This window comes from Delphinapterus leucas, chromosome 3, assembly GCF_059928025.1.
Source record: "Delphinapterus leucas isolate spDelLeu-1000000601 "Yukka" chromosome 3, BTC_Dleu_Yukka2, whole genome shotgun sequence".
In the NCBI taxonomy this organism is placed as follows: Eukaryota; Metazoa; Chordata; class Mammalia; order Artiodactyla; family Monodontidae; genus Delphinapterus; species Delphinapterus leucas.
The window spans coordinates 156,661,683-156,687,821 of record NC_143131.1 but is presented as its reverse complement, the minus strand read 5'-3'; the positions used below and the strand labels follow the sequence as shown (position 1 = coordinate 156,687,821).

At 53.8% G+C, this 26,139-nt stretch overlaps 2 protein-coding genes across 3 annotated transcripts; both read right to left on the bottom strand.

Annotated features, from left to right (window-relative positions):
- Positions 1–612: 612 nt before the first annotated feature.
- LOC111169848 (tetraspanin-17) lies at positions 613–11,550 on the bottom strand. Of its 2 annotated transcripts, XM_089909716.1 has the most exons (10): positions 11,316–11,507; positions 7,738–7,910; positions 7,094–7,144; positions 6,857–7,003; positions 5,882–6,052; positions 4,061–4,186; positions 3,453–3,500; positions 2,858–2,974; positions 2,708–2,769; positions 613–2,220 (listed from the first exon to the last, which is right to left on the bottom strand). In XM_089909716.1, the coding sequence occupies exons 2-10, from the start codon at positions 7,822–7,824 to the stop codon at positions 2,184–2,186; spliced, it is 846 nt and encodes a 281-aa protein (XP_089765842.1). In that variant the 5' UTR covers positions 7,825–7,910; positions 11,316–11,507; the 3' UTR covers positions 613–2,183. The 2 variants fall into 2 exon arrangements, with proteins under 2 accessions (XP_089765842.1, XP_022420114.1); XM_022564406.3 differs by lacking the exon at positions 7,738–7,910 and having other exon boundaries at positions 11,316–11,550.
- Positions 11,551–13,726: 2,176 nt separating this feature from the next.
- LOC149749851 (eukaryotic translation initiation factor 4E type 1B-like) lies at positions 13,727–17,704 on the bottom strand. Its single transcript, XM_089908600.1, has 7 exons — positions 17,642–17,704; positions 16,634–16,701; positions 16,241–16,336; positions 15,562–15,625; positions 14,480–14,593; positions 14,206–14,345; positions 13,727–13,841 (listed from the first exon to the last, which is right to left on the bottom strand). Exons 1-7 carry the CDS (start codon positions 17,702–17,704, stop codon positions 13,727–13,729), a joined length of 660 nt encoding a protein of 219 aa, XP_089764726.1.
- Positions 17,705–26,139: the final 8,435 nt, after the last annotated feature.

Genomic DNA, 26,139 nt, shown 5'->3' with positions numbered 1-26,139 from the left:
CTCTGCCCCTCACTCACTTGCACCTCTCCAGCACCCCAGCCTCCCTCATGCCAAGCCTACCCAGCTTCAGGGCCTCTAGGGCAGCTGGTACCAAAACCTGAAACACTGTTCCCCTGGAGCTTCCCAGATATGGGACTCCTTCCACCACCCCAGCAAGGGGTCCCTTCTCACAGGCATTCCAGCCATCACTGTCTAGCTCATCACCCTTATTTTCTTCATAGCTTATATTACTAACAAAAATGCTTATTTGCCTACTTGTGTCTCCCCCACGAGAATGCAGCACAAGGGCTGGGACTTTGCCCTTCTCCCTCCTCTACATCCCCAGCACCTGTGTGGAAGCTCAACTCATGCTTGGGGAACAATCCCTTGCTGTCCCTTACTGGTTCACACTTCAAGTGTGCAGGTGTCACCCAAATGCATCAGAAAGGCAGGACGGGTCTGGTGCAGAACTCCGGCGAGAAGGCTCAGATCTGGGTGCCTCCTCCAGCTGTGTGGTGGGCAACTCGCTCCCCTCTCTGAGCCCAGTTTCTTCATCAGGAAAAGAGTCTCCACCTCACAAGGGGGTTGTGAGGTTTGAGGGGGAAAATGAAAAGTAAAAGCTTGTGAAATTAAAAATTGCAAGACGTGCACAATATCGTGAGCTGTATTTATTGTACTCCACTGGTACCTGTCAGGGACCCCAGGACACTGTCCAGCCTGTGTCTGGGAGCTACAATGCTGGTTGCATACCCCACACCCTCCCCTCCTGGCAGCAGCTCCCAGCACCCCTGAATGGCACAGCAGCCAGGACCCCAATGGGTGATTATCCCAGAGGGAACCGTAGTGACACAGGGGCCAAAGCTGGCTCCCTCCTCTTTTGTTGGGCTTGCATTTTTTTTTTCATTAGCTGTCAACACCTTAAAAATAGGGATATTTCACATAAAAGCCTGGATCTCTGGCTTCTCCAGATTTCTGACATTAGACCTGCATTCCCACTTTATAGCAATTAGCCACAACTAAATGACAACCACCAACTTCAGATGGGGACCTGTGCTTTGCCAGTCCCCACCACTGTATTGTACCTCAAGGTCAGCTGCCATTATCAACTTGATGGTCCAAATATTTTTCATCATAAAGCAATGTCTCTCTGTATAGTCTTCAGGAACAGTAGGAAAGCCAGTTGCACTGCAAAGACCTCCCAAGTCAAAGGCCTACTTCATTCATTTATACAACCTTAAGAGCATCTGAGTAAGAGATCTGTGAACCAGCCCAAATCCCTCCTTTTATCCACAAAGGGCACCCTAGGGATGGGTGCGGCAGTCACTCTATACACACCCCTTCATGCAGCTAAGAGGCAGAGCTGAGAGCAGCAGACTTCACAAGTCTGAGCCAGTTGCTCCTTTCGAAGTTCTCAAATTCCCTGAACCCAAAGCACTGGTAAGCTGGGTGGACACACCAGGCACTTGGCTGTACCAGAGTGAGGTTGTGGACGAAGTAGCCAGACCCAGGCAAAGCTTGCTGGTGCGCCCTCTGGTGGCCATGAGGCAGCCCTGCAGGCCTCCATGAAGATTTTCGATTTGATTCCAAGTGAGCCCGTGTCAACCACCATGGGTCCCAAAGCAGGCTCCCCCCAACCCCACGTGTGCCAAGTTTTCAACTTCCAACTACTTCCTTCCCCAAACATTCCTGATCTCCATTCCACCCCTCAGCCACTCTCCTGGGCACCCGTCTCAGTCTCCAGTGTGGTTGGACTCCTCCTAGGCTGTGTAGCCTCTTCACGGCAGGGTCCAGCCTCCCCATTCTTCACATCCTGGTGCCTCGCCCCAGGCTTAGCCCACGGCAGCCTCGCAGTGTTTGCAGGGAAAAACCCTACAGCAGTGGGGAGGCCAACCCCAACCTAAACGGTGAGCAGCACAGGCCAGGTGGGTCCCTCAGAGAACAGGAAGCACATGTCCCAGGAGACGATGTCCCAAGAGCTGCTGTGGCCAGATGGCCAATCTTCACAAGAAGCTGGGGATCTGGACTTTTATGTGAAATACACCAAGTTTTAAAGGTTGGCTCAAATGTATATACTACCCAGGCCAAGAAAACACATTGGCGGATGGCTCCAGGCTGGGGCCCAAGATGGAGAGCTCTGCTGAGAACCTGCAGCTGACAGAGCCTTCAAGATGCCGGGCGGAAGCCAGTGGTTTTCAAGGTTTTGTTTATTTGAGTAGTCTGTAGCCATCATCATGTTTGATCCTGAGAGGCAAGCAAGGGAGAGAAAATTCTTGGACCCATTTTAGAGTCTGAGACATTGAGGCTGAAGTGGGCTCCTGGCAGGGTCAAGGTCACAGCTAGTGGAGAGAGCTCTGAGATACGTGAGGCTGTGTCCCATGCAACAGCAGGCCCCAAGCCCACCCCACCTGGCCTGCCCCCTCTTAGCTGTGCCCTTCCTAGTCCCCTGGAGAGCCAACCACCCAACAACAGCTGAGATGGCGGCTCCCTGTGCACACCCACCGGCCACACCCACCCTCCGTGCACACAGCTACAGGACAGGCAGCCCGGGCAGAGCCATGCAGCTCTCTCCATGGGTGCACAGCCCAGAGGCACGCAAGCCCCATGTGGGGTTCAGGTCCAAGCAGAAACACCTCCTGCAGCCTTGCCCATCATGGGGAGAGTTGCGCGGGGTGGGGGGGGGTCCCTGGGTCAGCCAGGCGAGTGGCCATGGCCAGCGAGGCAGCCTCACCAGTTGGCCTTCACTGCCTTGATGTCACTCACGAGGTTCTGGGCCAGGCAGATGCCAAAGATCTGTAAGACGGAGAGCAGGTGAGGGAGAGGCCACTGGCAGGGCAGGTTGTCCAGGGCAGAGTGAGGGCATGCAGGGCCACAGTGGTACCTGGAGGAGGGCGATGCCCACAAAGATCCCAGCCACGATGATCAGGTTGTCCTGCAGCCACTTTTCAAACTGGCCCACGCAGCCTTTGGTGTGGATGAAGCCCTGCTGCTCCAGCTCCTGGGGACAGATGGGCACCAGGCTCGGCTCAGCCCACCCACCACCACCACTGCAGGCCCCATCTCAGTCCAGCTTGCTAAGCTCAGCCCCGCCCAGGACCTTACACCTTAGTGCCTGCAGCCTGGAGCTCCACCACAGGGCCTTCTCCTCATCGGGGTCTCAGCACAGATGCCTTCTCCTCCGAGAGGCCTTCCCTGACTGCTCTGCCCCAATCCCATCACTTCTCTGATTTTATTTTCTTCCAAGTGCTTAGCTGAAATTGTCACATTATTGTTCGTATTTCTTTATCCATATCTTACTGTTTTCTCCCTCTAGTGGCGTCCACTGCCTTGTGTTTGGCAGTACCAAGCCTCGTGTGCCTCCTAGGACTCAGCATCCCTTCCCCCGAATCCCTGAGGCCTTTTAGAGCCTATAGGGGACCCCCGCTTCCGATCCCAGTGCCCCCAGCTGCCCTCAGCCCTGTCCCCTCCCCTCTCACCAGTTTGAGCCGAACATCATAGCCACACTGAGTGTTGAGGACATCTTCCTGAGAAGAAACAGGCCAGTGAGCAACTCAGTGGGGGGGGCATCCATGGGGTCTCAGGGGAAGCAGATGGAACCGTGGATTCCGCTGTGTCCACCGCTCCTTAAGCTAGGCTGGCTGGGACCCGTGCACCTCTTTCCCTGATGCCAGGGTGCATGGCCACAACACCAGCTTGAACTGCTTCAGTTTTAGGAACCCTGACTGCTCGAGTTTTATAAGAATGGGAAGAAACCTGGCCCTCGTTGTCCCTGTGCACTGTGACTGGAGGGGTGTCACCGAGAGAAGCTTCTGTTCTAAAGAAAGCCATAAAAGGGTCAGAACCCCCAACCCTGCCACCCCAGCATGGTGGCCCAAGAGGAGCAGTCCCTATCCAACAGGCCTCAGCACTGCCCACGGACACAAACTCCCCAGCCCACAGGGCTACTCCCATGTAAGCTGACCTCCCCCGACATCCACATCCACAGCCCCCAGAGCAGGGTGGAGTCGAGCCAGCCCGGGGATGGGCTCTTCCCAGACTGGGCCTGCGAACTGCGAGGCTCACCTCCTCACCAGGCCCCACTCACCACAGGGTCCCTGACACAGCAGGAGAAGGGCACCCCGCAGCGCTCCCGGCTCGGGTTCACGTCAGTGCAGTTGAAGTAGATATTGAGGTTCCAGTCGTTGGGCCCTCGGGCTCCACAGCAAGACCACTAGCGGGTGGGAGAAGAACCCCAGGTGAGCCAGGCCCAGCCCAGGAGCCCCATCCTGTTTGGGGACAGGCCCAGGCTGCAGGAAGACAGGGCTGGGCTGGCCGGGAGGGGGCCTAGAGGCAGCCAGGCAGGCGGGTAGCTCTGCCACAGACAGGCCAGGCCTGGGCCCAGGGCCACCAGAGCAGCTTGAGGCTCCTGCCTGGGTTGGTGGGGGCTGGGTGGAGTAGGAAGGGGCTCCTGAGCTTGTCCCCTAGTCCAAGAGAGGTTGAGAAAAGGAAGGGGGGGGCAGGGATGGTGGCCCAAGGACTGCGGCTTCCTCCAGGCCACCTTGAGGGGTTCGAGTTTCAACAAACCCTGTGGGGAAAGGCACCACTGAACCCCACATCTGTGACCCGTCTCCCCACACTTGCCCCAGCGGTTTTTACATAAGACCTTCTCTCTTCCTCTCTGCCGGGACAGGAGGGCAATCCTGCCCCCCTCACAATGATCCCATTCCACTTCACAGATGCTGCTGTCAGCACCTGTATCACCATTACCCCTACCCAGCACATCGTGGGGCTGCAATGAAGCAGGGAGCTCATGATCTAGTGGGGAGACAGGAGTACACAGCCTTAACTCACTGACATGGCACAGGCTGCTAAAAAGCTGGCCCTCAAGGGACCAGCTCAAGGCTGGTCTTGAGAGGCCTTCTCCTCTCCCAAGGCTGCCCCCGAGAGGCCTTCGCCTTCTCTGAGCTTCCCCATTTCAGCCCTTACCACGATTTATAATTCTACACACACACGCACACACATTTGTTTGTTTTGCTCTTTTATCATCTGTCTCTTCCCCCAGACTACCATCCCCACAAACACAGGTCCCAGCTTTTTTCACCTCTGAATCCCCAGCCCGCAGCCCAGAGCCTGGCACAGAATAGGTCCATAACAATTCTGTGTTGAATGAACAAATAAATCACACCCTAACCACCTGCCTCTCTGTTTACTTCTGCCCTGGGTTGAGAGCTCCTCAAAGCAGGCACCGGCTCTGGTTCACCTCTGGATCCCAGAGCAGTTCTTGGGGTGGATGGCACCAAAGGAGTATGACTCTGAGTGTGTGTGACTACGCGTGAGTGGGTGAGAACGTGCAGGCGGGAGGTGTCTAGGATTTTGTGAACTGTTCACTGACTGCTTCTTCACAGGGGTTAGGTTTGCAAGCTTGAGGGCAGAGCTTCTGGGGGGCGGGCCTCAAACTCGAATATGTTCAGAGGCCAAACGAATAATATAAATGAGGGAAGAGGGCTGACAGGTATAATAAAATAGCGTGGCAGGGACACGGCAAACAGTCCCTCTACCAGCAAAGGGGGCAGTGGCAATGTAGCGCCAGCCCATACTGTGGGCCCAGTTTAGTAGAAGAAGAAATCTATATTTTTATGCCACGTTTCCTCCTTTAAGTGTTCTGTAAGCCTGGCCTAGGAGCTGCCAGTTTGAATCCTCTGGCCTCGGCCTCTGTTCCCCAATGCTGTGACCATGCAGGGCCAGGCACATGGAGATCACGAGGGCCTGGCTTCCTCTCAGACAGGGGCCCTCCTGGCTCGCTTCCTTGGGGCCTGCCTGGCCTGGTGGGCGAGGGAACAGACCCAGCACACAGGGAGCTTGCTCCCTCATTCATCTGCCCAGCACGTGCCTCCTGCATGTGGTCAGAGCTGGATGCTGGACTTACGTATTCCTGAGCAAAGTCAATGAGGTTCTGGAGGTCAATGTCGTCCCGATAGGCCTTGACATTGTTGTTGATGAAGAGGTTGAGCTGGTCTCGAATCCAGTCCTTGAAGACGAAGGCCAGGATCCCTGTTGCCAACTCCAGGAAGAAGATGAAGCCAAGGAACACGGAGAACTGGGGTTGGGGGCACACAGACAGTGGGGGGTCAGAGATACAGGGTCTGGGGTTGCCACTGGGTGGGGCTCCAACCTCCTGCACCCCGACCCAAGACAGCCCACCTTCTATCATCAAGAGTCCCCACCTTCTATCATGTTAGTGTTGTTTTATGATGAAAAAAGACAGTGCTGTTCTTACCCACCCTGCTGTCTTTGAGAAACCACTCTCCACACACACATTCAGTTTCTGCTGCTACGCAGGAGCCACCTCCACCTCTTTCCCCATTCCCACTCCCACATAGAGGACTGGGCAGGCGTCAAGATCCCACCAATCAGAGCATTACCTCCCCTGGGACCACAGGGATTGGTCCAGAGGCGGCCAATCAGGACTAAGGAGATGCAATTGAAGTACTTGGGCAGAATGGTTGGGAAGGGAGAGCCTCAGCCTCCAGCAGGAGTTCCTGGGAGGGCAGCTTGAAGCCAGCAGCCACCCGTTCCTGGACATCTTTCCACCCCAAGAGGACTGGAGCCAACCCAGAGGGACAGAGCTGAGAAACAGAGCGACTAGGACAAGTGACACTGTGGTGGCTGCTGGATCCAAATGCGCTGGCAGCTAACACGCCCTTGGGCTTTCTTAGTGGCCCTTTTAGCTTAGGCCACTAGGTTTCGGTCCCGTACAACAGAAAGGATACTATAAACGTGGAGAATACAAATCTAGTGATTATTGTTACAATAACATAATAATAAAACTACCATTATTAAGCATGAACTATGCAAGAAGTGGGTGGGAGGAGGTTGGGGTCCCCAGTGGGAGGGCACTCACAAACTTGAGCAGGAAGGTGTTCTCCCGGAGGGCCCCAATGCAGCCGGCAAAGCCCAGCACCGACATGATGCCTCCTACCACTACAAACAGCCACACAGGGTCAAGGCCTCCCAGATCTGTCAGCGCCGAGATGTTGGAGAGAACACCCTGTGAAGGGCGAGCAGAGGCAAATGGGGGGGGCTGGCCCTCCCACCATCTTGACCCAGAGCAGCCCCACACCCTACCCCACCGCCTTACCTTCTCACCCCAGGCCCAGAGACCAATGGCCAGGAACAGGGCTCCCAGCACCTGCAGGAGCAGCAGCAAAGAGCTGAGGGCTGGGGCACCAGCATCCTTTCCCACCCCCAGCAGAGCCCCCTCCCCACTACTGCTCAGGGTCTTCAGGAAGCCAGGGGGAAAGAGAGAAAGAGGGGAAAGGGCTGTAAATGGGATCCAGGGTCCTTTCTTTTTTTTTAACATCTTTATTGGAGTATAATTGCTTTACAATGGTGTGTTAGTTTCTGCTTTATAACAAAGTGAATCAGCTATACATATACATATGTCCCCATATCTCTTCCCTCTTGCGTCTCCCTCCCACCCTCCGTATCCCACCCCTCTAGGTGGTCACAAAGTACCGAGCTGATCTCCCTCTGCTATGTGGCTGCTTCCCACTAGCTATCTATTTTACGTTTGGTAGTGTATATATGTCCATGCCACTCTCTCACTTTGTCCCAGCTTCCCCTTCCCTGTCCCCGTATCCTCAAGTCCATTCTCTAGTAGGTGTGCATCTTTATTCCCATCTTGCCCCTAGGTTCTTCTGCCCCATTTTTTTTCTTTTTTTTTTTTTAGATTCCATATATATGTGTTAGCATACGGTATTTGTTTTTCTCTTTCTGACTTACTTCACTCTGTATGACAGTCTCTAGGTCCATCCACCTCACTACAAATAACTCAGTTTTGTTCCTTTTTATGGCTGAGTAATATTCCATTGTATATATGTGCCATATCTTCTTTATCCATTCATCTGTTGATGGACACTTAGGTTGCTTCCATGTCCTGGCTATTGTAAATAGAGCTGCAATGAACATTGTGGTACATGAGTCTTTTTGAATTATGGTTTTCTCAGGGTATATGCCCAGTAGTGGAATTGCTGGGTCATATGGTAGTTCTATTTTTAATTTTTTAAGGAACCTCCATACTGTTCTCCATAGTGGCTATATCAATTTACATTCAGGGTCCTTTCAATCTTCCCAAGAATGCATCTCAGTGTTCCTTCCCACAGGACACAGCTTGGAAGACTGAACCGTCCCCAGCCCTAAGATGGACAAAGGCGGGCCCCTTCTCGGAACTCAGAATTGGAGCAGAGGATGGCCAAAACAGTCCCACCAAGTGGCAGCAGCTGTTTCCTGAGCCTCTGTTCTCACCCCAGGCCTATGTTAGGGCTCCAGGCTCCTGGCATCCTCTCTGCCCCCTCCCAAGTCTGGTCCTCCTGCTGCCCTGCAACTCTGTGACTGCCACCTCACTCCTGTCCCACCCTTTCAACCTCGATCTGGCAGAGTACATGTTTGTAGTTCACAGCCAAAGACCCCTAAATGACAGGGAATCCCAATTCAGCCCCATATCAGCAGAGTGGCACCGGCCTAGGCCTTCTAAACACCACCCACTATCCCACCTCATTTCCGTACTGGGAAGAGCCCTGGATATCAAGGGCAGCTGCCTGAACCCGGGCAGGACATCTAGTCTCAGAGGGAGAGTGCCCCTCTGGCCCAAGCCCAAGGCCATGACCCCACCTCTTCAGACCTCCCTCTCCCACCTGCTTTCTCTACAGGCTCCTTCCCCTCAGCACAGAGCCTCAGTCAGCTCCACCCCTGACCTGCCACCTTTAGCACCTTCCCCTCTCCAACCCCAGGCTCCTCCCACTGCTGTACTCTTTTTCTAGAAATATTTTTCCTTCCCTCCCCCACACTGGATCTGGGATGTGAAACCAAACATCACTTCTCCTGCCTCATCCCACTTGACCCGCCCGTGGCCTTTAGGTGAATGATCACTACTTTCTCTTTCCCAAACCTCTCCATGGTTAACGCAACGCCGTTCCTCCTCCTGCCCTTTCTCAGCCTCCCTCCTACAATGCTCTGCTTCACCTGCGCCATGCACATGGCTACCCCCCTCCCCCACCAGGTTCCAACCTCAGCCTTCTACCCTTCTTCTTCTCACACTCATCTTTCACCCCATCGTGACACTGGCATCTCCTGATCTCCACCCAAACCTCTCCCCGGCTCTAGAGCCCTTAGTCCACCTGCCTGCTGCAAACGCCTCCATGTCCCAGGATCCATTCCATGCACCAGAAATACATCAGGGAATAGGACACATGAGCTCTCAGCCCTCATGGAGTTTACACTCCAGTGGGGGAAATCCACAGTGAGCAAACAAGGTAATTTCAGATACCAACAGAGCCTTTAAAGAAAATCAAACAGGGTGATGAAATGGGGAGTTAATAGGGTAGTGGGGGCATGTTTCAGTTAGGGAGCATGGTGACATTTTAGCTGAGGTTTGAATGATGAAAAGGTGCATTGAAGAGAAGAGAATTCTAGGCGGAAGTACTGGCAAAGGCCCAGAGGTAAGATCATGTTTGGCGGTGCAAGGGACAAACTGAAGGGCAGCAAGGCCAGACACCACAGGGTGCTGTGGGCCACGGGGAGGAGTCTGGACTGTATTCTAGTGAGAAAAAACTGGAAGGTCCTGAGCAGGGTAACATAAGGGTCTGCTTTCCATTAAAATAAAAAAATCTCTGGGCCTGTTTCACAGGTACCTCCTTCAGGCCACCTTGACCCAAAACCAAACCCCCAAGTGGCCCAGTCCTGTCAGTTCAGCCTCATAACTCCCCCTGGAGCCTTCCTCACCTTTCCCACCTGCCACCACCCCAACTTTGCCCCAGCCCTCCTCCCTGGTCTCCCTACCTCCAAACCCTGCCCCTCACTCACCCTCCCCATGTCAGCCAGGCAGATCTGCCTCCAAAACAGAAGCTAGAACATACCCATCACCCAGCACTGAAGCCTTCAGTGCTACCCTCTGCCCTCAACATAAAACACAAACTCTCTGCCCCATACCTGGGGCCTTTCACACTCGGGCTCCCCATCCTGGGGGACCCTGGAACAAGCCTGGGTCTCTCATGCCTCTCGCCCCTTGACATCTGGGGGTTCCCTCTGCTTAATGCTCTGCCTCACCTCCATCTACTGCCCACTGAGCTGTCACCTTGGCTCTGCACTTACTGGCTGTGTGACTCTGGGTTAAAAGATTTAACCTCTCTGTGCCTGTTCCTTCACCTGTAAAATGTAGATAATAAAGTAGCTGCAAGAATACAGTAAGTTATAATTCATTTAATCTGCGTAACAGTCCTGAGGGGCAGGCTTCATTATCACCCACTCGCTGCCAGGGAAGCTAAGGCCCAGAGAGAAGTGACTTGCCCACTGTCTCACAGCTAGGCCTGCTTCACCCAGAGCCTCAGACTTCCCTGACTAGTGCTCTCTGCACATGGCTCACACCCTCGAGGCTGGGCACTGCTGGGGCCAAAGGACACCCACATTGCATAAGCAGCATGTGGGTAGAGGGCAGTGCCACTGAGTCCTGATAAACAAAACTGAATGGGTCTGGCATTCTGACCCAAGACGTCAGAAGCAGAGACTGCAGAGGCAGCAAGTAGCCTTGGAGATATGGGATGAAGAGGGAGAAGGGAAAGATGACTTGGCAGGGCCCAGGGTTACAGATGCCACCCTGGGAGGGGCACCAGCAGCTCCCTTCTCCAGGCAGGGGCAGCCCTGCCCTGGAGCCTCGGTTTGGTCAGCTGTGGATGTTGAATTCTGTTCCCCAGGGCCAGCTCTCCTGGCCTCTCATCAGGAAATATCCCCTGTCCCCGGCCGAGAACTAGGGCGATTGGCCCTCCCTGCCCGCAAGCCTCTTTGGGGTGGGGGTGGGGCTTCGACCTTTGACCTACCCTTCCCCTTTGTAGGAGCTTAAGGCGAGGCAGCAGGCCCGGGTACTGGAGAGGTAAAGGGGCAGGAGACGGGATCCCGACCTTCGAGGAGGCTCTCCTCCCTACGGGTAAAACCAGGGGTGGGGCTCCGCGTATCCCCGACACCCCCGGGTAGCAAAGGGGCTGGGAGGGAGAGGGGGCGCCCGCACTAAGCGTGCCCGTGGGGTCTTCACGGAAACACCTCCCATTTCTCCGCCGGGCCTCGGGAAGACCCCGGAAGACTGCCCCCCCCCCCACTACCGCAGTGGCTGGGACCCGTCCCCTGCAATCCGGGCCTCTTCGTAGTTCCCCTGGGCGGTCCTGGGGGTGGGCGTGGAGGTGCGAATGGGAGGAAGGAGTGGGGAGACGGTCCCAAGCCCTTGTGGCAGAGAGTGTCTCCCCCTAGTAGGGGACTGAGCCTCCTTCTCCCGCCATCCCCAGCACAGGGCCCAGAACCCACCCCGCTCTCACCCAGAAGACGATGTTGAAGCCAAACAGGAAGTATTTCCCGCAGCAGCCGACCTCGGGTTCCTGGAAGTGCTGGTGCTTGCCGGGCATGGTGAGCGGCCGCCCGCCGGCCCGGGAACCGGAGCCGGGGGCTGGGCCCAGCCCTCCGCGGGCCGCCCGGGGCTGGAGCCGCCCGGGGCCTAGCCCGGCGGCTGCGGCTTCATGGCTGCGGCCACCCAGAGCGCCCGTCGGGCCCCGCCCGCCCCCCAGGGTCCGCCCCGCAGGGACCGCCCTAGGCTCCCGGACCGCCCCCTGCTTGGTCCCCCTCAGAGCCCCACCTCTAGGCCTGACTCCGCCCCCTCCATAGGCTCCGCCCCCAGCCTTACTCCCCTTTGGAGCCCAGTCTCTGGGCTTGGCTCCGCCCCCTCCCGACTGTCCCCTCCGGACCCCACCCCCATACAGGCCCCTTCGCACAGCCCGACCCAGCCCTGTCGGAGGCTAGCCTCTAGGCCTGACTCCTCCCTATGCGGTGGCCGCTGCAGCGTCCTTCAGACCAACCTGAGATGCTGAGGGCGCCGCAAGTCGCAGACACGAAAGACCCCTAGTTCCCCCCACACCGCAAAGCTCAGGACCAGCGCCACCCCAATCCCCGGCCTTGCCGTCTGTTCCCATCCCTAGAGAGGAGTAACTACTGAGCTGGTGAGCGAGAGGAGGATGGTTATATGGATGGTGTTTAGCACACGTGCAGGACGTTTTATTACAGTGGAGTCCAATCAGAAGCGCTTTTTGGGTGCTGGGATGAATTGGGAGATTGGGATTGACATATATACACTTGATACTATGTATAAAATAGATAACTAATGAGAACCTACTGTATAGCTCAGGGAACTCTACTCAGTGCTCTGTGGTGACCTAAATGGGAAGGAAATACAAAAAAGAGGGATATTTGTATACGTATAGCTGATTCACTTTGCTGTACAGTAGAAACTAACACAACATTGTAAAGCAACTATACTCCAATAAAAATAAATTTTTTTAAAAAGCGCTCCTCACTGGACGGAAATTCTTTTTTTTTAAATTTTTTTATGGCTGCGTTGGGTCTTCGTTGCAGCGCGCGGGCTTTCTCCAGTTGCCGTGCGTGGGCTTCTCATCGGGCTGGCTTTTCTTGTTGCGGAGCGGGCTTCAGTAGTTGTGGCTCACCAGCTCTAGAGTGCAGGCTCAGTAGTTGTAGCTCGCAGGCTTAGCTGCTCTGCGTGCATGTGGGATCTTCCCAGACCAGGGCTCGAACCCATGTCCCCTACATTGGCAGGCAGATTCTTAACCACTGCGCCACCAGGGAAGCCCCAGAAATTCAGTTCTACCTCTACTGGTTCAAACTCAGAGTGGATGACACCTGGGTCTTGTGAGGGCCACTCCTGCTGCTCCATGCCCCTTCAGTTTTGCCAGGGGCATATACTGCATGCCCTAGCTCAAGCCCCTTTGGCGGTTAAAGCCCCCCGCCCACCGTCTAAGCCCTCTCCCCCTTACCAGCTTCCACCCTGATCAGGCTCCTTGGTACCTGGGGCGTCTCACATGAGCCCTCTCAAGGCAGGACTAGAGCAGATCAAGGTTTGGGGGGCCTGAATTTTACTCAATTTTATTAGAGTCCTCTTTAAAAATAATTCTGGTTTTGTTTAAAAGTATTTATTTAGGAAACAGAAAGGGGCTTAAGCTTCATCACCTTCCAGTTGATCATCGTCTAGCAGAACCATAGTAAGGCCTGACCACCTTTCCTGGGCCAGGGCCTCATCAGTTGCCCCCGCCCCCACTCCCGCCCCTCTAGGGACCCACGCACAGCTGGCTGGGGGGAGGTGTGGGATACGGGGTAGGCTCCAAGGCTACAAATCTGATGAGAGGCAATCCATAAAAGTTTTTAAAGCAGAGTGATCAATCGAGAGAGCCCCCCACTCCTGTCCCTGAGCTCCAGCTCTGGGTCAGCAGCCTTGAGCCCCCTTCCCTCAAATGGAAGAGTCTGACCCTCAGGCCACCTAGCCTCTTTCCCCGAGGTGGGGAGCACGGAGTAAGTCCTGGATCCTAGGATTCTCTCCTGTTATCTTTCCACCTGCAGTTGAGCCCTCCTCCCACCAATAACTCACCTCACCCCACTCTACCCAACCCAACCCCCAGGGTGAAACAAGCCCAGGCTTTCCTCCACCTTTCCGTTGCCCTGGTCCCTCACATTGGGTCCCCCACCAGAACTGCCTCTTGTCCCGGGCCCCAATTCACATTAAAGAGTGCTCGTATTCACTCCAGAATAGGTGAGAACCATGCCATCTGCCCCCAGCCCAGCCCCTTTTACACACACACACACACACACACACACACACACACACACACACACACACAGCAGTGGGAGACTCAGGGGCAGCCAACTGGGCAGTGGTGCCAGGGTCCCCTCACACCACAAATTTGTTCTTGGCTAGGGAGTTGCTCTTGGCAGCCGTGTCTGCGTGGGCCTGGTACCCAATGATGGTCTTTGTGGAGAGTCCCAGGCGCTCTTTGTAGACACGCCTGGGAGGTAAGTGGGAGAGGAAAGGAGACAGGCAGTCAGCAGCAGGTCCTGGAGATAACGTGGGGCCCTGGGTCCTTTGCTCAGAGCTCCTACCCTGGTTCCAAACACAGTAACTCCTGTTGTATTTGTCTTACCCATGTGGAAACCCAAAATGTGCCTAGTGCAAAGGAAAAGAGATCTGTTAAGAAACAGTTTGAAATTGAGATGCCACACCCTTTACACAAGTGGTGAAGAAAGAAGGGAGAGACAGCATGCAGAGTTCCAGAGGTCTCCCTTGCAGGCCAAACCACGCCCCTTCCACCACTTTCCCCTTCTCTCCTAGAAGAGACCCAGCCCCCACCCTGTGCCAGAGATACCCCTCACCCAATGCGCAGCACGCCCTCCTGGTTCTCTGTCTCCCTCGTCCATACGGCAATCTTGTCCCCCTTGGTTCGGATGTTGATGACGGCCCCACACACCTCCCGGCTGTGCTCCTCAAAGCTCTCCCCGATCAGACACAGCAGCTGGAGCCAAAAAAAAGGAGGAGGATGAGCCTTCCTGGTGGGCACAGAGTCTGCCCCCACCACCCTGAGACCACCGCTACACACCAGCCCAGCCCCTTCCCTTGGGAAGCCTCCCCGCCCAGTCCCTCACTCACCGTCTCCAGCCATAGGTGGTCCAGCTCACTGTGGCGCTGCTGCTTGGCGAGGCTGACCAGCCAGCGGCCACCCCGCCTATTCCTGCTGTCTTCCCACATGGGCTCAATGCCATCCTGGGAGGCAGGCTTGCAGATCAACCACCTCCCTTTGTTCAGAGGAAAGTGAGGGCCTGGCCACCTCCCCAGGTCCTGCTCTAGCCCCTCAGTAGGCCTCCACAGGCCAGGACCTTTCTGCCTTCATCCCTCCTGAAAAAGCAGGTTCTACCAGCCATTCAGCCCCCCAGACCCTCCTGTGAGTTCCCATGGGCCCCTAAGCCTCAACACCTGTCACCTCACATAGCCTTGCGTGGGTGTGTGTTTATCTCCTTTACTGAACCAAGTTCCTTGATATGAGAGTTCAAATGGAGGTCATTAAGAAAGCATCTGGGGAGGGGCTTCCCTGGTGGCGCAGTGGTTGAGAGTCCGCCTGCTGATGCAGGGGACACGGGTTCGTGCCCTGGTCTGGGAAGATCCCACATGCTGCGGAGCGGCTGGGCCCGTGAGCCATGGCTGCTGAGCCTGCGCGTCCGGAGCCTGTGCTCCTCAACGGGAGAGGCCACAACGGTGAGAGGCCCGTGTACCGCAAAAAAAAAAAAAAAAAAAAAAGAAAGCATCTGGGGCAACCCCAGTGTGGCCAAAGGCAGACATTCCAGGCTCAGCTGCTGGAAACAAGTCACCTAAGGAAAATCTTTAAATGCTGATGTCAGGGCCCTACTGCACAGCACCTCCAGGGACAGGCCTGGACATTGATGAGTGTCCTAGGGCAATTCTGATGCACGTCCCTAGTTAAGGAGCCAGGCCAGAAACCTAGACTCCTTCCTTGTTCCCCCTTCTTCCCCCTCCCCTGTCCTTCAAGGTACAGCTCAGGTCTGACACTCTGTCCATGCTTCTGCAGAGCGGTCCTCTGATCTGAAATTATACTTGACTCTGAGGGAGGCTGTCCTCGGCACCCCACCCCCAAACCCCCTGTGAGGGAGGAAGCTGGGAAGAATCAGCCCCCCTGTGCCCTGGGGACAGGGTGGGGGTGGGGAAGCAGGGCTTACCTTGAACAGGGCGTAGTCACAGCCGGAAGAGAGCTTACTGGCCAGCTGGATGTTATTGTACATCCTGGAGAGAGGCCCCATCCCAGGCTGAAAGTCCAGGCTTTTTAGAGCCTGGTTCCAACTGGCCTCAGACCCCCTCAATCTCTTACCAGACCCCACTGCTTTCCACCCACCTTCCAGCCTCCAAGCCTTTGCTCATACCGGTGCCCCCTGCCAGGAATTCCATCCCCACTTGCCCAGACCTTCAAATCCCACCTTCTCACCCACCTCTAGGGTTTGTGAAGCACCTTTCAGATCTCCTCACTGGATCACCACAGACACTGAGACAGCCTTAAAACTCACTTTGTGGCTGAGACAAGCTCAGAGAGGGGCAGGAACTTGCCCAGGGTCACAAAGCATGGAGCAGCAGAGTCAGGGTCAACTCCTTGTTTCTCCCACTTCCCAGGTTCTCTCCCTGGGTCCCAAGGAGGCTTCAGCGGGGGGATGTGCCCCAGCCCAATCCCCCTGCCGGCTCCTTGCAGAACCCACCAAGCCCCAGTCCTCAGCAGATGCTGCAAGGCCCCAGGGAAGACTGGGAAAGCTGTGTAGAAAGCAGCTCCCTGGAGGGGTGGGGTCTGCGAAGGATCCCCAGCTCAGAACCCCATGGCCCCAGCCTCCTCCATGAGGGACAGACACTCACGCCCAGAAGTCCTCCACGGTGTCAAACTTGATGACCAGATGCAGGTTGTCCTGCCAGGCCCTGCTGCGGTCATTCTTGAAGAACCACAGAGCCCACCTGGAGGAGGGGGGGCCAGGAGGAAGCAGAGTGCACCCACCCGCCCGCCCCCAGCAGCAGCTAGGTTGGCAGGGAAGCCCTGTCCCTCCAAGGGCAAACAGGGAGATAGGATTTGGGGCACAGGCCGCCCAAGGTGACTGGAGCCAGTTATCCTGAAGGGCCAGGGGATGAGTGAGGGCCTTTAACCCAGAATCTCAGCTGGGTTAAGGCTGGAAGGGCCACCAGAGCCCAAGTCTAAGGCCAGCTCTGGCCATTCCCAGATGAGGAAGTGATTCCAATGCCAAGAGTAGGGCCTACCTGTTCAGCAGTGGGTGCAACTCCAGCTTGCTCTCCACGGGGCCCTCGGCCCGGGCCTTCCTCAGAGCCTCCTCACCCACCCACACCCCCGCTGCTGCCTCCTCTTCCTCTTTCTCTTTCTCCTCCTTCTCTTTCTTCCACTTTTGGATTCCACCCTCAGCCTCTTTGGCCTGACCAAAAAAAGAAGTCAAGGTGGGCGGTGAGCCCCAGCCTTCGCTGCCCAAGGGGGCGGGCGGGTGGACTTACAGAGTGCGCCGTAGCCATGCTACAGCCTGGACTCCACGGGCACCCAGCATCCAAGGGGGTCCCCAGCTGCCGGCCTTTAACCCACCATCGCCCCGCCCCGCTCATCCAGGACAGGGGACTGGGAGGAGCCAGCGTAGGGGTGGGGGAGTGGGGTGTTCAGAGGGGGAAGGGCTTACACTATTACTTCCATCAGCAAGCATTTAGTGAGCACCTGCATGCAGCCCGGGGGCTGGGAACACAGCTGTGACCAGGCAGACCTAGCCTCCGCCCACATGGTGCTGGCCATTTGGGGGCTGAGACACGATGGTAAGGGTCAGTATTAGGGGTCTGCCCTTAGTGAAACCGCATCCCGCCAAGGGTGGACGCTGAATTTAAAGCGGACCGTCCCAGACATGGCAGAAGCTGCGACTCTGACATGGGGGAGGGGGGCAGGGCGGGGCCAGGTCCGAGACCTTATACACACATTGTGGTGTCTCCTTTTTGGCTCTGCTGTCATTCACCCCCTCAATTTCACCATCAATGTCATCTGACACAGGCATTTATCTGGTCTCTGGAAGCACCTAAGGGTTTTCTTTCTAATGTGATTATTTAGAAACAAGGAGGATGTTAAAAATCCACATTTTTGGTTGCTCTTGAAATTTTAGAGAGGTCTGGCAACACTGGGGCCTCCTTCTCCCAATCTGCTACAGCTGACGCTGCCTTAGGGAAGAGCAAATGAGGTTCCACACAGGCCTGCCGGCCCACTGCACTCCTGCTTCCTACCTCCTGGGCCATCTGAGTGTTCTCCACCTGGGCATGGATGGCGAGGGCCAATGCACCTGTCATACAGCCTGGGTTCAAGTCCTCCCTGCCCTGGCCTCAGCCAAGTACCTGAACCTCACTGAGTCTCAGTTTCCCTCTCTATAAAATGGGAATGTTAATGATACACAACGCAGAAGCTTAGGTATTAAATGATATAAAACACGTGAAGCCCACAAAACAAGGCCTGGCTCAGTGGTCAATAGCAGTCAGCTGAGGGCTACCCCAGGGTGGAGGAGGGACTGGGGAGGTGAGGGAGGGAGGGAAAGCTCTGGCTGGGGAGACCCTTTCCCTGCCTTCTGAACAGCAGCCTTTTCTGCAGGGGCTGAACGCTCCCCAAACTTCTTAAGGTTTCTCACCCTCCCCTTGTCCACTTTGAGGGTCCCAGCTCTGTAAGGGACCGGTCCCTTCCCCTCCCCCACAGCCAGAGAAGCCCATGACCACCTGGAGGCCAACAGTTAATATCTGTTCAACCCACATCCCTAAGCTCCAGGGTGCGCCAGGCCTAGGCCTAGGAGGCAGTGAGGAGCAGAAGATGAGTGTCCCCTGTGCTCTGGTCTATCAGGGGAGCCAGGCATCAGGTAATCTCACAAAGACCTGTGTCATCATAAATGCAGACCCCTGAAGGAGAGGAATTCACAGATGGGAGAAGACAAAATCCATGACCTGCGCTGAGGGTTTTAGAGCAGCACTTCTCAAGAGCATGGATCAGAATCACCTGCAGGGCTTGTTAAACACGGACCACTGGGCCCTGTCTCCCAATTTCTGATGCCTTAGAACAGGGCTTGGGCCTGAGAATTGGCATTTCTAACAAGTTCCCTGATGATGCTGGTCAGAGACCCCGTTTCAAGAACCACCGACTCAGAGGCAGTTCACAGAAGAGGTGACATTTGAGCAAGCGTTAACTAGGTAGGTGGAGGAGGGCATCTCGGGGAGTGGAAGCAGCACGTGCAGAGGCTCTGGGGCAAGGGGCCCGTGAGGTACCGGAGGAAGAGAAGAAAGACCACCACTGTCGCTGATGCCTAAAGGGGGCAAGGATGGTGAGTCTTGATCTTAGGAGAGTGGAGAGCCATTGGGTGCTTCAAGTGGGTACAGAGGGGCTGGGGAGGTAATCAGATGGGCTTTCTAGCAAGTTCTCTGGCTGCTGTGTAGGAAACAGACCCTGTGCAATTAAGAGCGAGTGGGAGGAGATCTACTTGGATGCTGACGTAGCTGTCCAGGTCACAGATGGGGTGGCAGGGAAGATGAAGAGAACATGTATTCAGAAGGAAGACTCAGCAGTGCTTGGTTGTGGATAGGCTCTGGAGAGGTGGGCATGAAGTCCCAGCTACCTGTTGCTGCATAACAAACCACCCCAAACAGAGTGGCCTAAAACTATAATAATCATTTATTTTGCTCACAGAGCTGCAATTTGGGTAGCACTCGATAGGGATGGCCCATCTCTGCTCCAAAGCCCTACCGATTGGAGTGGCTTACAGGCTGGGGCTGGGGCTATCTGCTCACTCACAGTGGGGCGGTCTTTGCTGGCTGACAGATGGAACCTCAACTGGGGTGTCCGCTGGGACAGTTCTATGTAGCCTCTCCATGTGACCACTTGGCTTCCTCACAGCATTGTGGCTGGGTTCTCATAACCAACGTCCCAAGAGATGAGAGGCAGAAGCTGCCAGTTTCTTAAGGCCTCAGCCTGAAACCTGGCACAGCTTTATGTCCAGTGTACTCTTTTTGAGTCCCAGGGCCCACATTCAACAACAGGGACATAATCCCACCTCTCAATGGGAGGAATGTTGAAGAATTTTGGACAGGAGAAGCATTGGAGGAGGGCCAGGCTTGGGGAGAGATCACGAATCCAGGTCTGATGGAGAAAAAGGGGGAAAGGATCCTCTCCAAGTGCCGGACATGGTTTTAGCTGCCTTAGAGTCCTGGCCCAGAACCTGGCATGGGATGATCCTAGCAGCCACAGCAGCCCTTCTCACCATCTTCCACGTCTTCCAGCGTGGGGCAGCCCCTGGAGTCTGGGGTTGGGTGACTATGAAGAGACCCCAGGAGGAAACCCCCCCAGCCCTATGGGGTTCTGGTCCCTACCCCAGGCCCTCCCAAGTCTGTCTGTGGAGGACATTTTCACAGTGGGGTTGAACAAGCAGGGGCTCTTGAATCCCAATCCTGCCATTCTGTTCCTAAAATATCTCGAATCTGCCCATTACTCTCCCTCCCTCACCTCAGCAAACATCGCCATCTCTGGCCTGGGCCACTGCCTTTTCTCTCCTAACACTCTCCTTGCTTCCACTCCTGCTTCCCTACAAAACATCCTCCACGTGGCTCAGAGGGATTATTTAAACAATCAGTCTGATCACTTAACTCCTCTCTTTGAACCTCTCCAGGGTACCCAGGATGTGATCCAAAGTCTAGGTTCTGGGACTGCAAGTTCCTGCACGATCCAGGCTTACAGGGCTGATCCTCCAAGAGGCCAGTCTCATTCCTGCCTCAGGGACTTTGCACTTGACATCTCTCCCCAACTCTTTATATGACTGACTTCTCCCTGTCCTTCAGGGCTTGACTCATTCCACCTTCTCAAAGAGATCTTCCCTGACCACTCTATCTAAAGTAGACCACTCTCCCCCATGTACTTTGTTGTTGTTTTTTTTTTTGGCTGCATTGAGTCTTCATTGCTGCGTGCAAGCTTTCTCTAGTTGTGGCGAGCAGGGGCAACTCTTTGTTGTGGCACACAGGCTTCTCATTGTGGTGGCTTCTCTTGTTGCGGAGCATGGGTTCTAGGCGCGCGAGCTTCAGTAGTTGCGGCACATGGGCTCAGTAGTTGCGCACGGGCTTTAGGGCACGCGGGCTTCAGTAGTTGTGACTCGCGGGCTGTAGAGCGCAGGCTTAGTAGTTGTGGCGCATGGGCTTAGTTGCTCCATGGCATGTGGGATCTTCTGGACCAGGGATCGAACCCATGTCCACTGCACTGGCAGGTGGATTCTTAACCACTGCACCACCAGGGAAGTCCCCCATATACTCTTTTTTTTTTTTTTTTTTTTTTTTTTGCGGTACGCGGGCCTCTCACTGCCGTGGCCTCTCCCGCTGCGGAGCACAGGCTCCAGACGCGCAGGCTCAGCAGCCATGGCTCACGGGCCCAGCGGCTCTGCGGCATGTGGGATCTTCCCGGACCGGGGCACGAACCCGCGTCCCCTGCATTGGCAGGCGGACTCTCAACCACTGTGCCACCAGGGAAGCCCCCCCATATACTCTTTAACTCAGCATCCATTTTATTTCCTTCTTAGCACTTAGCACCACTCATTCATTCATTCATTCATTCATTCAAAAAATACTGACCTAGCAGTTACTTTGTGCCAGGCACTGTTTTAGGTGATGGGGGGGGTAAAGATGTGAACAAAGTTGATTGTTCCTCCTCTTTGCTCTGGAAGGCCCCAGGACTAAGTGTTGACAGAGTGTTGATCTGTCAACACTTGCTCTTTCACGGTCTCACCCAGTCTCGGGCATTGAATGTGACAAGTATGGTGCACCTGTGGCCCCAATCTGAAATCCCAAAGAGCACATCCAGCTGCCTGCTCACAGCTCCACCTGGGTATCTAATGTGCATCTGGCTCAGGCTTATTGCATCCAAAGCTGAATTCCTGACTTTCCCCTGTCCCCAGACCTGCTCCTCCCACAATCTTCTCCATCCTTCCACCTGCTCAGCCAAAAATTCTGGACTGGTCCTGACTCCTCTCTTGTAACCCATCTTCAGCTCTACCTTCAAAATATCCAGGATCCAGCCGCTTCTCTCCATCTCCATTGCCACCACCCTAGCCCAAGTGGACTGTCATCTTCCCTGTACTATTGTGATGGCATCCAAACCGGTCCCAGCTTCCACCCTGGCCCAAGAACAATCTACTCGCTACACAGCAATCTTTAAAAAGGAAAGTTAGATCACGTCACTCCTGAGCTCACACTACAAGGGTCTGTAAGGTCCCACCAGCTCTCAGCCTTCCCTCCCCGCTACTCTCCACCCCTCACTCACTCCACCACGCTGGCCACCTTGCAGGTCTTCAAACGTGCCAGGCCCACGCCTGCCTTAGGACTTTACTCTGGCCACTCCCTCAATTCCTACCTCAAGCCAGGCCTTCCCTGCCCACTGCATCTAACTGGTCAAACCCTCAGCCTCACCCCAGCACCCCCATGCTCTTTCTCTTCTTCGCTTTCCCTCCAAGCACTTATCACCTCCTGACACACCCTATATTTTACTTATTTATTTTACATCTGCTTTCTGGTACTAGAATATAAGGTCCCCAGGGCCTCTTTTACTCACGACTCTGTTCTCCAGTTCCTGGAGCAGGGCCTGGCTCCGAGCAAGTACCCAGAAATCAGAGTCACGTGGGAGAATTGACCATTAGATTTAGCGAGGTGAATGTCACTGATTTTGACGAAAGGGACACAATCTAAGGCATTTTCTTTGGTCACTAGTTCATTTGTTAATTGTCTGCTGCCTCCTTCTAGAATAGTAAGTTCTAGAAGAGCAAGGACTTCATGCATCTTGTTTTCTGCTGAATCTCCAGTACCTAGAACAGTACCTGGAACACAGTAGGCACTCAGGAAAAACCGACTGAAAAGAATAGAGGCCAATGACCAGTTACATGACTTTCCCTCTCTGGGTGTCAGTTCTTTCATCAGTAAAGTGGGAATGAAAGTGCCTGCTTTAAGGGATTGATTTTAGGGCTTAATGATGTAGTGCCTGGCACACAGGTGTTCACTCAATATCACCCACCCACCCCCACTCTGTTCTTAGCACCCCAATCCCGCCTGCCTGTCTTCCTCCCCATCCTGAGGCCCGGACAGCAATAATGTTGGTAAATGTTCAATCACACTGTCAGGCACCACACTCAGAGTTATAAAGACACTTCTGGATTTTTGCAGAACCCAGGCAAAGCTAGGATCCCTAGGATTCTCTTAAGAGAGCACCTGCTGCTCCAGCTGGGATTTTCTCCCAAACCCTTCTTCACACTCTCCCAGCCTTTCCTCTCCAGAAGCTTCAATAGCTGTGCTCCTTGGTACACTCTTAAGAAGGGGAGACAAAAGAGAGGAGTGGAGCGGCCCATTTTCCAGTGGGGAGAGAGAACAGAAACAAAGAGAGGGCCCCGAGAACTCACAGGTTTAGGGCCTGGCCAGAAAGAGACCCAGGGGCCTGTGCTCTGCCATCCTATGCCCTAAAGGGGGGCTGGCCATGTGACATGGGGTAAAGAATCCATTGTGCTAGAAAGTAGTGGCCCAGTAACCATGCCACCTTCTTCTGGAGACAGCACATATGCAGAGAGAGAAACAAAGATGTAGCAAATGTAGGTGAGGATATTTGGGTATTCACTGTGCTAATATTGCAACTTTTCTGAAGGTTTTGTTCATTGTATTATGTTTGCAACTTTTCTCTATGCTTGAAGTTTTTAAAAATAATAAGTTGGGGGCAAAACTTTGGGAGGGGAGACAGAGCTGCTAGTGGCTCACCAGTAACCATTCTCCCCTTCTCATACTTTGATTCTAGGAAGTCATAAGCCCAGCAAGATGACCAGAGTTTTCCAGCCTCCCTGCAGCTAGGTGTAGCCAATGAGAAGTAGGCAGAAGTTGTTGGCTTCTGGGAAAACTCCTTCAGAAAGAGACAGAAAACTGGCAGGTACTCTTTTTACCCTACTTCCCTTCCTCCTGCTTTCTACATAGACATGATGGCTGCAACTGAAGCAGCCACCCTGGGCGTTGAAGGGGCCTTGAAGGTGGAATCCAGGTACTAAGAATGGTAGAACAGGAAGGTAGGATTCTGGGTCCCTGGGGACTGTGAAGTTATCACACCAACTATGGACTGCCTACTGCAGTAGCACGACTTCTTTAAGTGAAAGGATAAACACCTGCTTTGCCTAAACTTCTGATTAGCAGCCAAATGAACTTCCCACCTGATTCAGATTTCAACCTGTTTTCTGTTCCCTCTACACTCTGGACTTTTCCACCTGCTGGATCATCTGCTGGGAAAGCTCACCACCACTTGTAAGGTCTTTCTCATCTTTCAAAACCCAGCTTGAATGTCACTTTCTTCTGGAGGCTTTCCCTAGGTACCTCTTCCCTCATGGACTCCCAGCACCTCCTATTGCTGCTGTTAAACTCCCACACAGACTGCTTGCTGACCATCAGAGGATTCTTTACTACTCATTGCTTTGGCTTCCCTCTCTCTCCAGTTTCTCCTCCTCTCTGTGCTGCTCCTTCTCAGGCTTTCCCTGGGCTCTGGAACTCAGGAAGTTTGCAGTAAATCAGGATTCTGTTCTGGCCCCTCCATTCTTTTCACTCTACCTGTTCCCCTGGGCAATTGCATCCTCCAGCCACCACCTCTATGCAAATGACTACAAATCCAATGGTGTACTGGGCTGGCTTGGACCAGCTCCTGAGAACAAAGTTTCAGGAATTTTGTGAGCCAGGTGTTAAGGCCATTATTAAAAATTAAGTTATATAAATTTCTGATTATATAAATATGTTCAAAACAAAGATAATAAACACTCAAAACATAAATTCCTAGTTATTTTACTATTATCTATGCTTTCAAGGTTATTTTTTACCTGAATGGTGGAAATGCTCAGAGACATCACAGTGACAGCTTGAAATCAACCACAGCAGGAGAATTTACACCACGGGTATGGGCAAACTCTACAAATCAAGGTGCTTCCCTGCTTGGAAAGCCATGTATTAAAGATTTCCCACTATACCATGGCCCAAATCGATACCTGAAGCCAGCCTGGAGTGACTTCCTGAGCTCCGGGCTCAGATATCCAACTCTCAGCTGGACTCCTCGTCCTGCACATTCGGTGTGCCCCAGACAAACTTACCATCACCCCCCAAAGCTGCCCCACCTCCTCAATGCCTATTTCATTTTGCAGCAGCATCACTCACCCCATTGTCCAAGCCAGAAACCTGGCGATCTTCCTGAACTCGTCTCACTCCCTCCTCCCCAACATCTAATAAGTTATGTCCTCAGTGATGCTCATGTCTCCCCTCCAGTCCTGTACCAGCCTCACCGAGGCTTCCCTGGTTCAGGCTTCATCATTCCTCCAGTGGATTCTGACCCAGCCTCCTCACTGCTCTTGCTGATTCTAGCAGTGTCCCCCTCCAACCCACCTCCATTTGGGCCCCATAAAATGCAAGTCTCATTTAGGTCTCTTTTGTACTTAAAATCCTTCAGTGACTTCCCAATTCCTAAAATAAGGAGTACAGACACCCTTCGTATGGTCTTCTTTCTCTCTTCCTCCCCTCTCCTCCCTACTTCTTGGTCCTTCCTCATCTGACATTCAGGGGATCTTAGTCAAGAGTCATAAACATCACTTCTGGCTTATTTAAACAGAGAAGGAGTTTATTATCCATTAGTGGGCAGCTCAGAAACTCTCCTGGAAAGCCAGAGTCCCCTTGGAGACCGTGCAGCCTGGAATGATGGCCAAATCACATTGTCAGGCAGTCCCAGGAAGACTCCCCAGATGCTACAGCTGAGTACAGACAGTACAGCTTGCCCTATTGGTGACTGATGCTTCCAAAAGCAGTGCTGCCCCTGGTCCCTGGCAGGAACTGCCACCACCATCACCACCACCTGCCTTCACCAAAGCAGACTCTCCTCCTTCCCTGCTTCTTCCTGGCACTAGGTTCAGGTTCCAAGTCTGGGGCTGAGGTCACATGTCCTGGCAGCAAGGAAAGCTGGGAAAGCATCGTCAGCTCCTGGAGTGGGGAGATGTGCTCTGTCTCATAAGGTGCGGGATCCCCCAGACATAGGAAGGAGACAGTTTCAATGATGAGAGGCCACGCTGTTCCCCATGCCAGCTTTTAAAATTACACAAGTAAAATACTATTCAAGGTAAAGTAATCAAACAGCACAAGAAGGAAGGTAATGAAATGTACAAGCTTCTCTCCCTGAGTTCTCTCAATCCCATTTGCCAGGGGCAACTACTGTTAACAGTGTTTTGGAAGTCCTTGCAGGTGTGTTCTTTGTATATCCAGATGTCTATATTTATATATAAGGTGTCTATATATAACTGTGTGAGTGTATGTATTTTCCTTGTATCCAAATTGACTAGCTCCACAAGAAAAGGGAACCCTCCTACACTGTCAGTGGGAATGTAAACTGGTGCAGCCACTATGGAAAACAGTATGGATCTTCCTCAAAAAACTAACAATAGAGTTGCCATATGATCCAGCAATTCCATTCCTAGGCATATAGTGGGAGAAAACTATAATTCGAAAATATACATGCACCCCAATGTTCATAGCAGCACTATTTACAATATCCAAGACATGGAAACAACCTAAATGTCCATTGACAGATGAATGGACAAAGAAGATGTAGTACATGTATACAGTGGAATATTACTCAGCCATAAAAAAGAATGAAATACTGCTGTTTGCAGCAACATGGATGGACCAGGAGATTATCATGCGAAGTAAAGTCAGAAAGA

Excerpts from the sequence above, each read along its gene's own strand:
- LOC149749851 (XM_089908600.1), bottom strand. The coding sequence starts at position 17,704 with ATGACAGGTGCATTGGCCCTCGCCATCCATGCCCAGGTGGAGAACACT. Across the intron at positions 16,702-17,641 it reads ACACTCAGATGGCCCAGGAG|GCTCTGAGGAAGGCCCGGGC; the intron begins GTAGGAAGCAGG and ends GTGGGTGAGGAG. Across the intron at positions 14,346-14,479 it reads ACCACCTATGGCTGGAGACG|CTGCTGTGTCTGATCGGGGA; the intron begins GTGAGTGAGGGA and ends TTTTGGCTCCAG.
- LOC111169848 (XM_022564406.3), bottom strand. The coding sequence starts at position 11,402 with ATGCCCGGCAAGCACCAGCACTTCCAGGAACCCGAGGTCGGCTGCTGC. Across the intron at positions 7,145-11,315 it reads GCTTCAACATCGTCTTCTGG|GTGCTGGGAGCCCTGTTCCT; the intron begins GTGAGAGCGGGG and ends CTGCTCCTGCAG. Across the intron at positions 7,004-7,093 it reads TCTGGGCCTGGGGTGAGAAG|GGTGTTCTCTCCAACATCTC; the intron begins GTAAGGCGGTGG and ends CGCCCTTCACAG.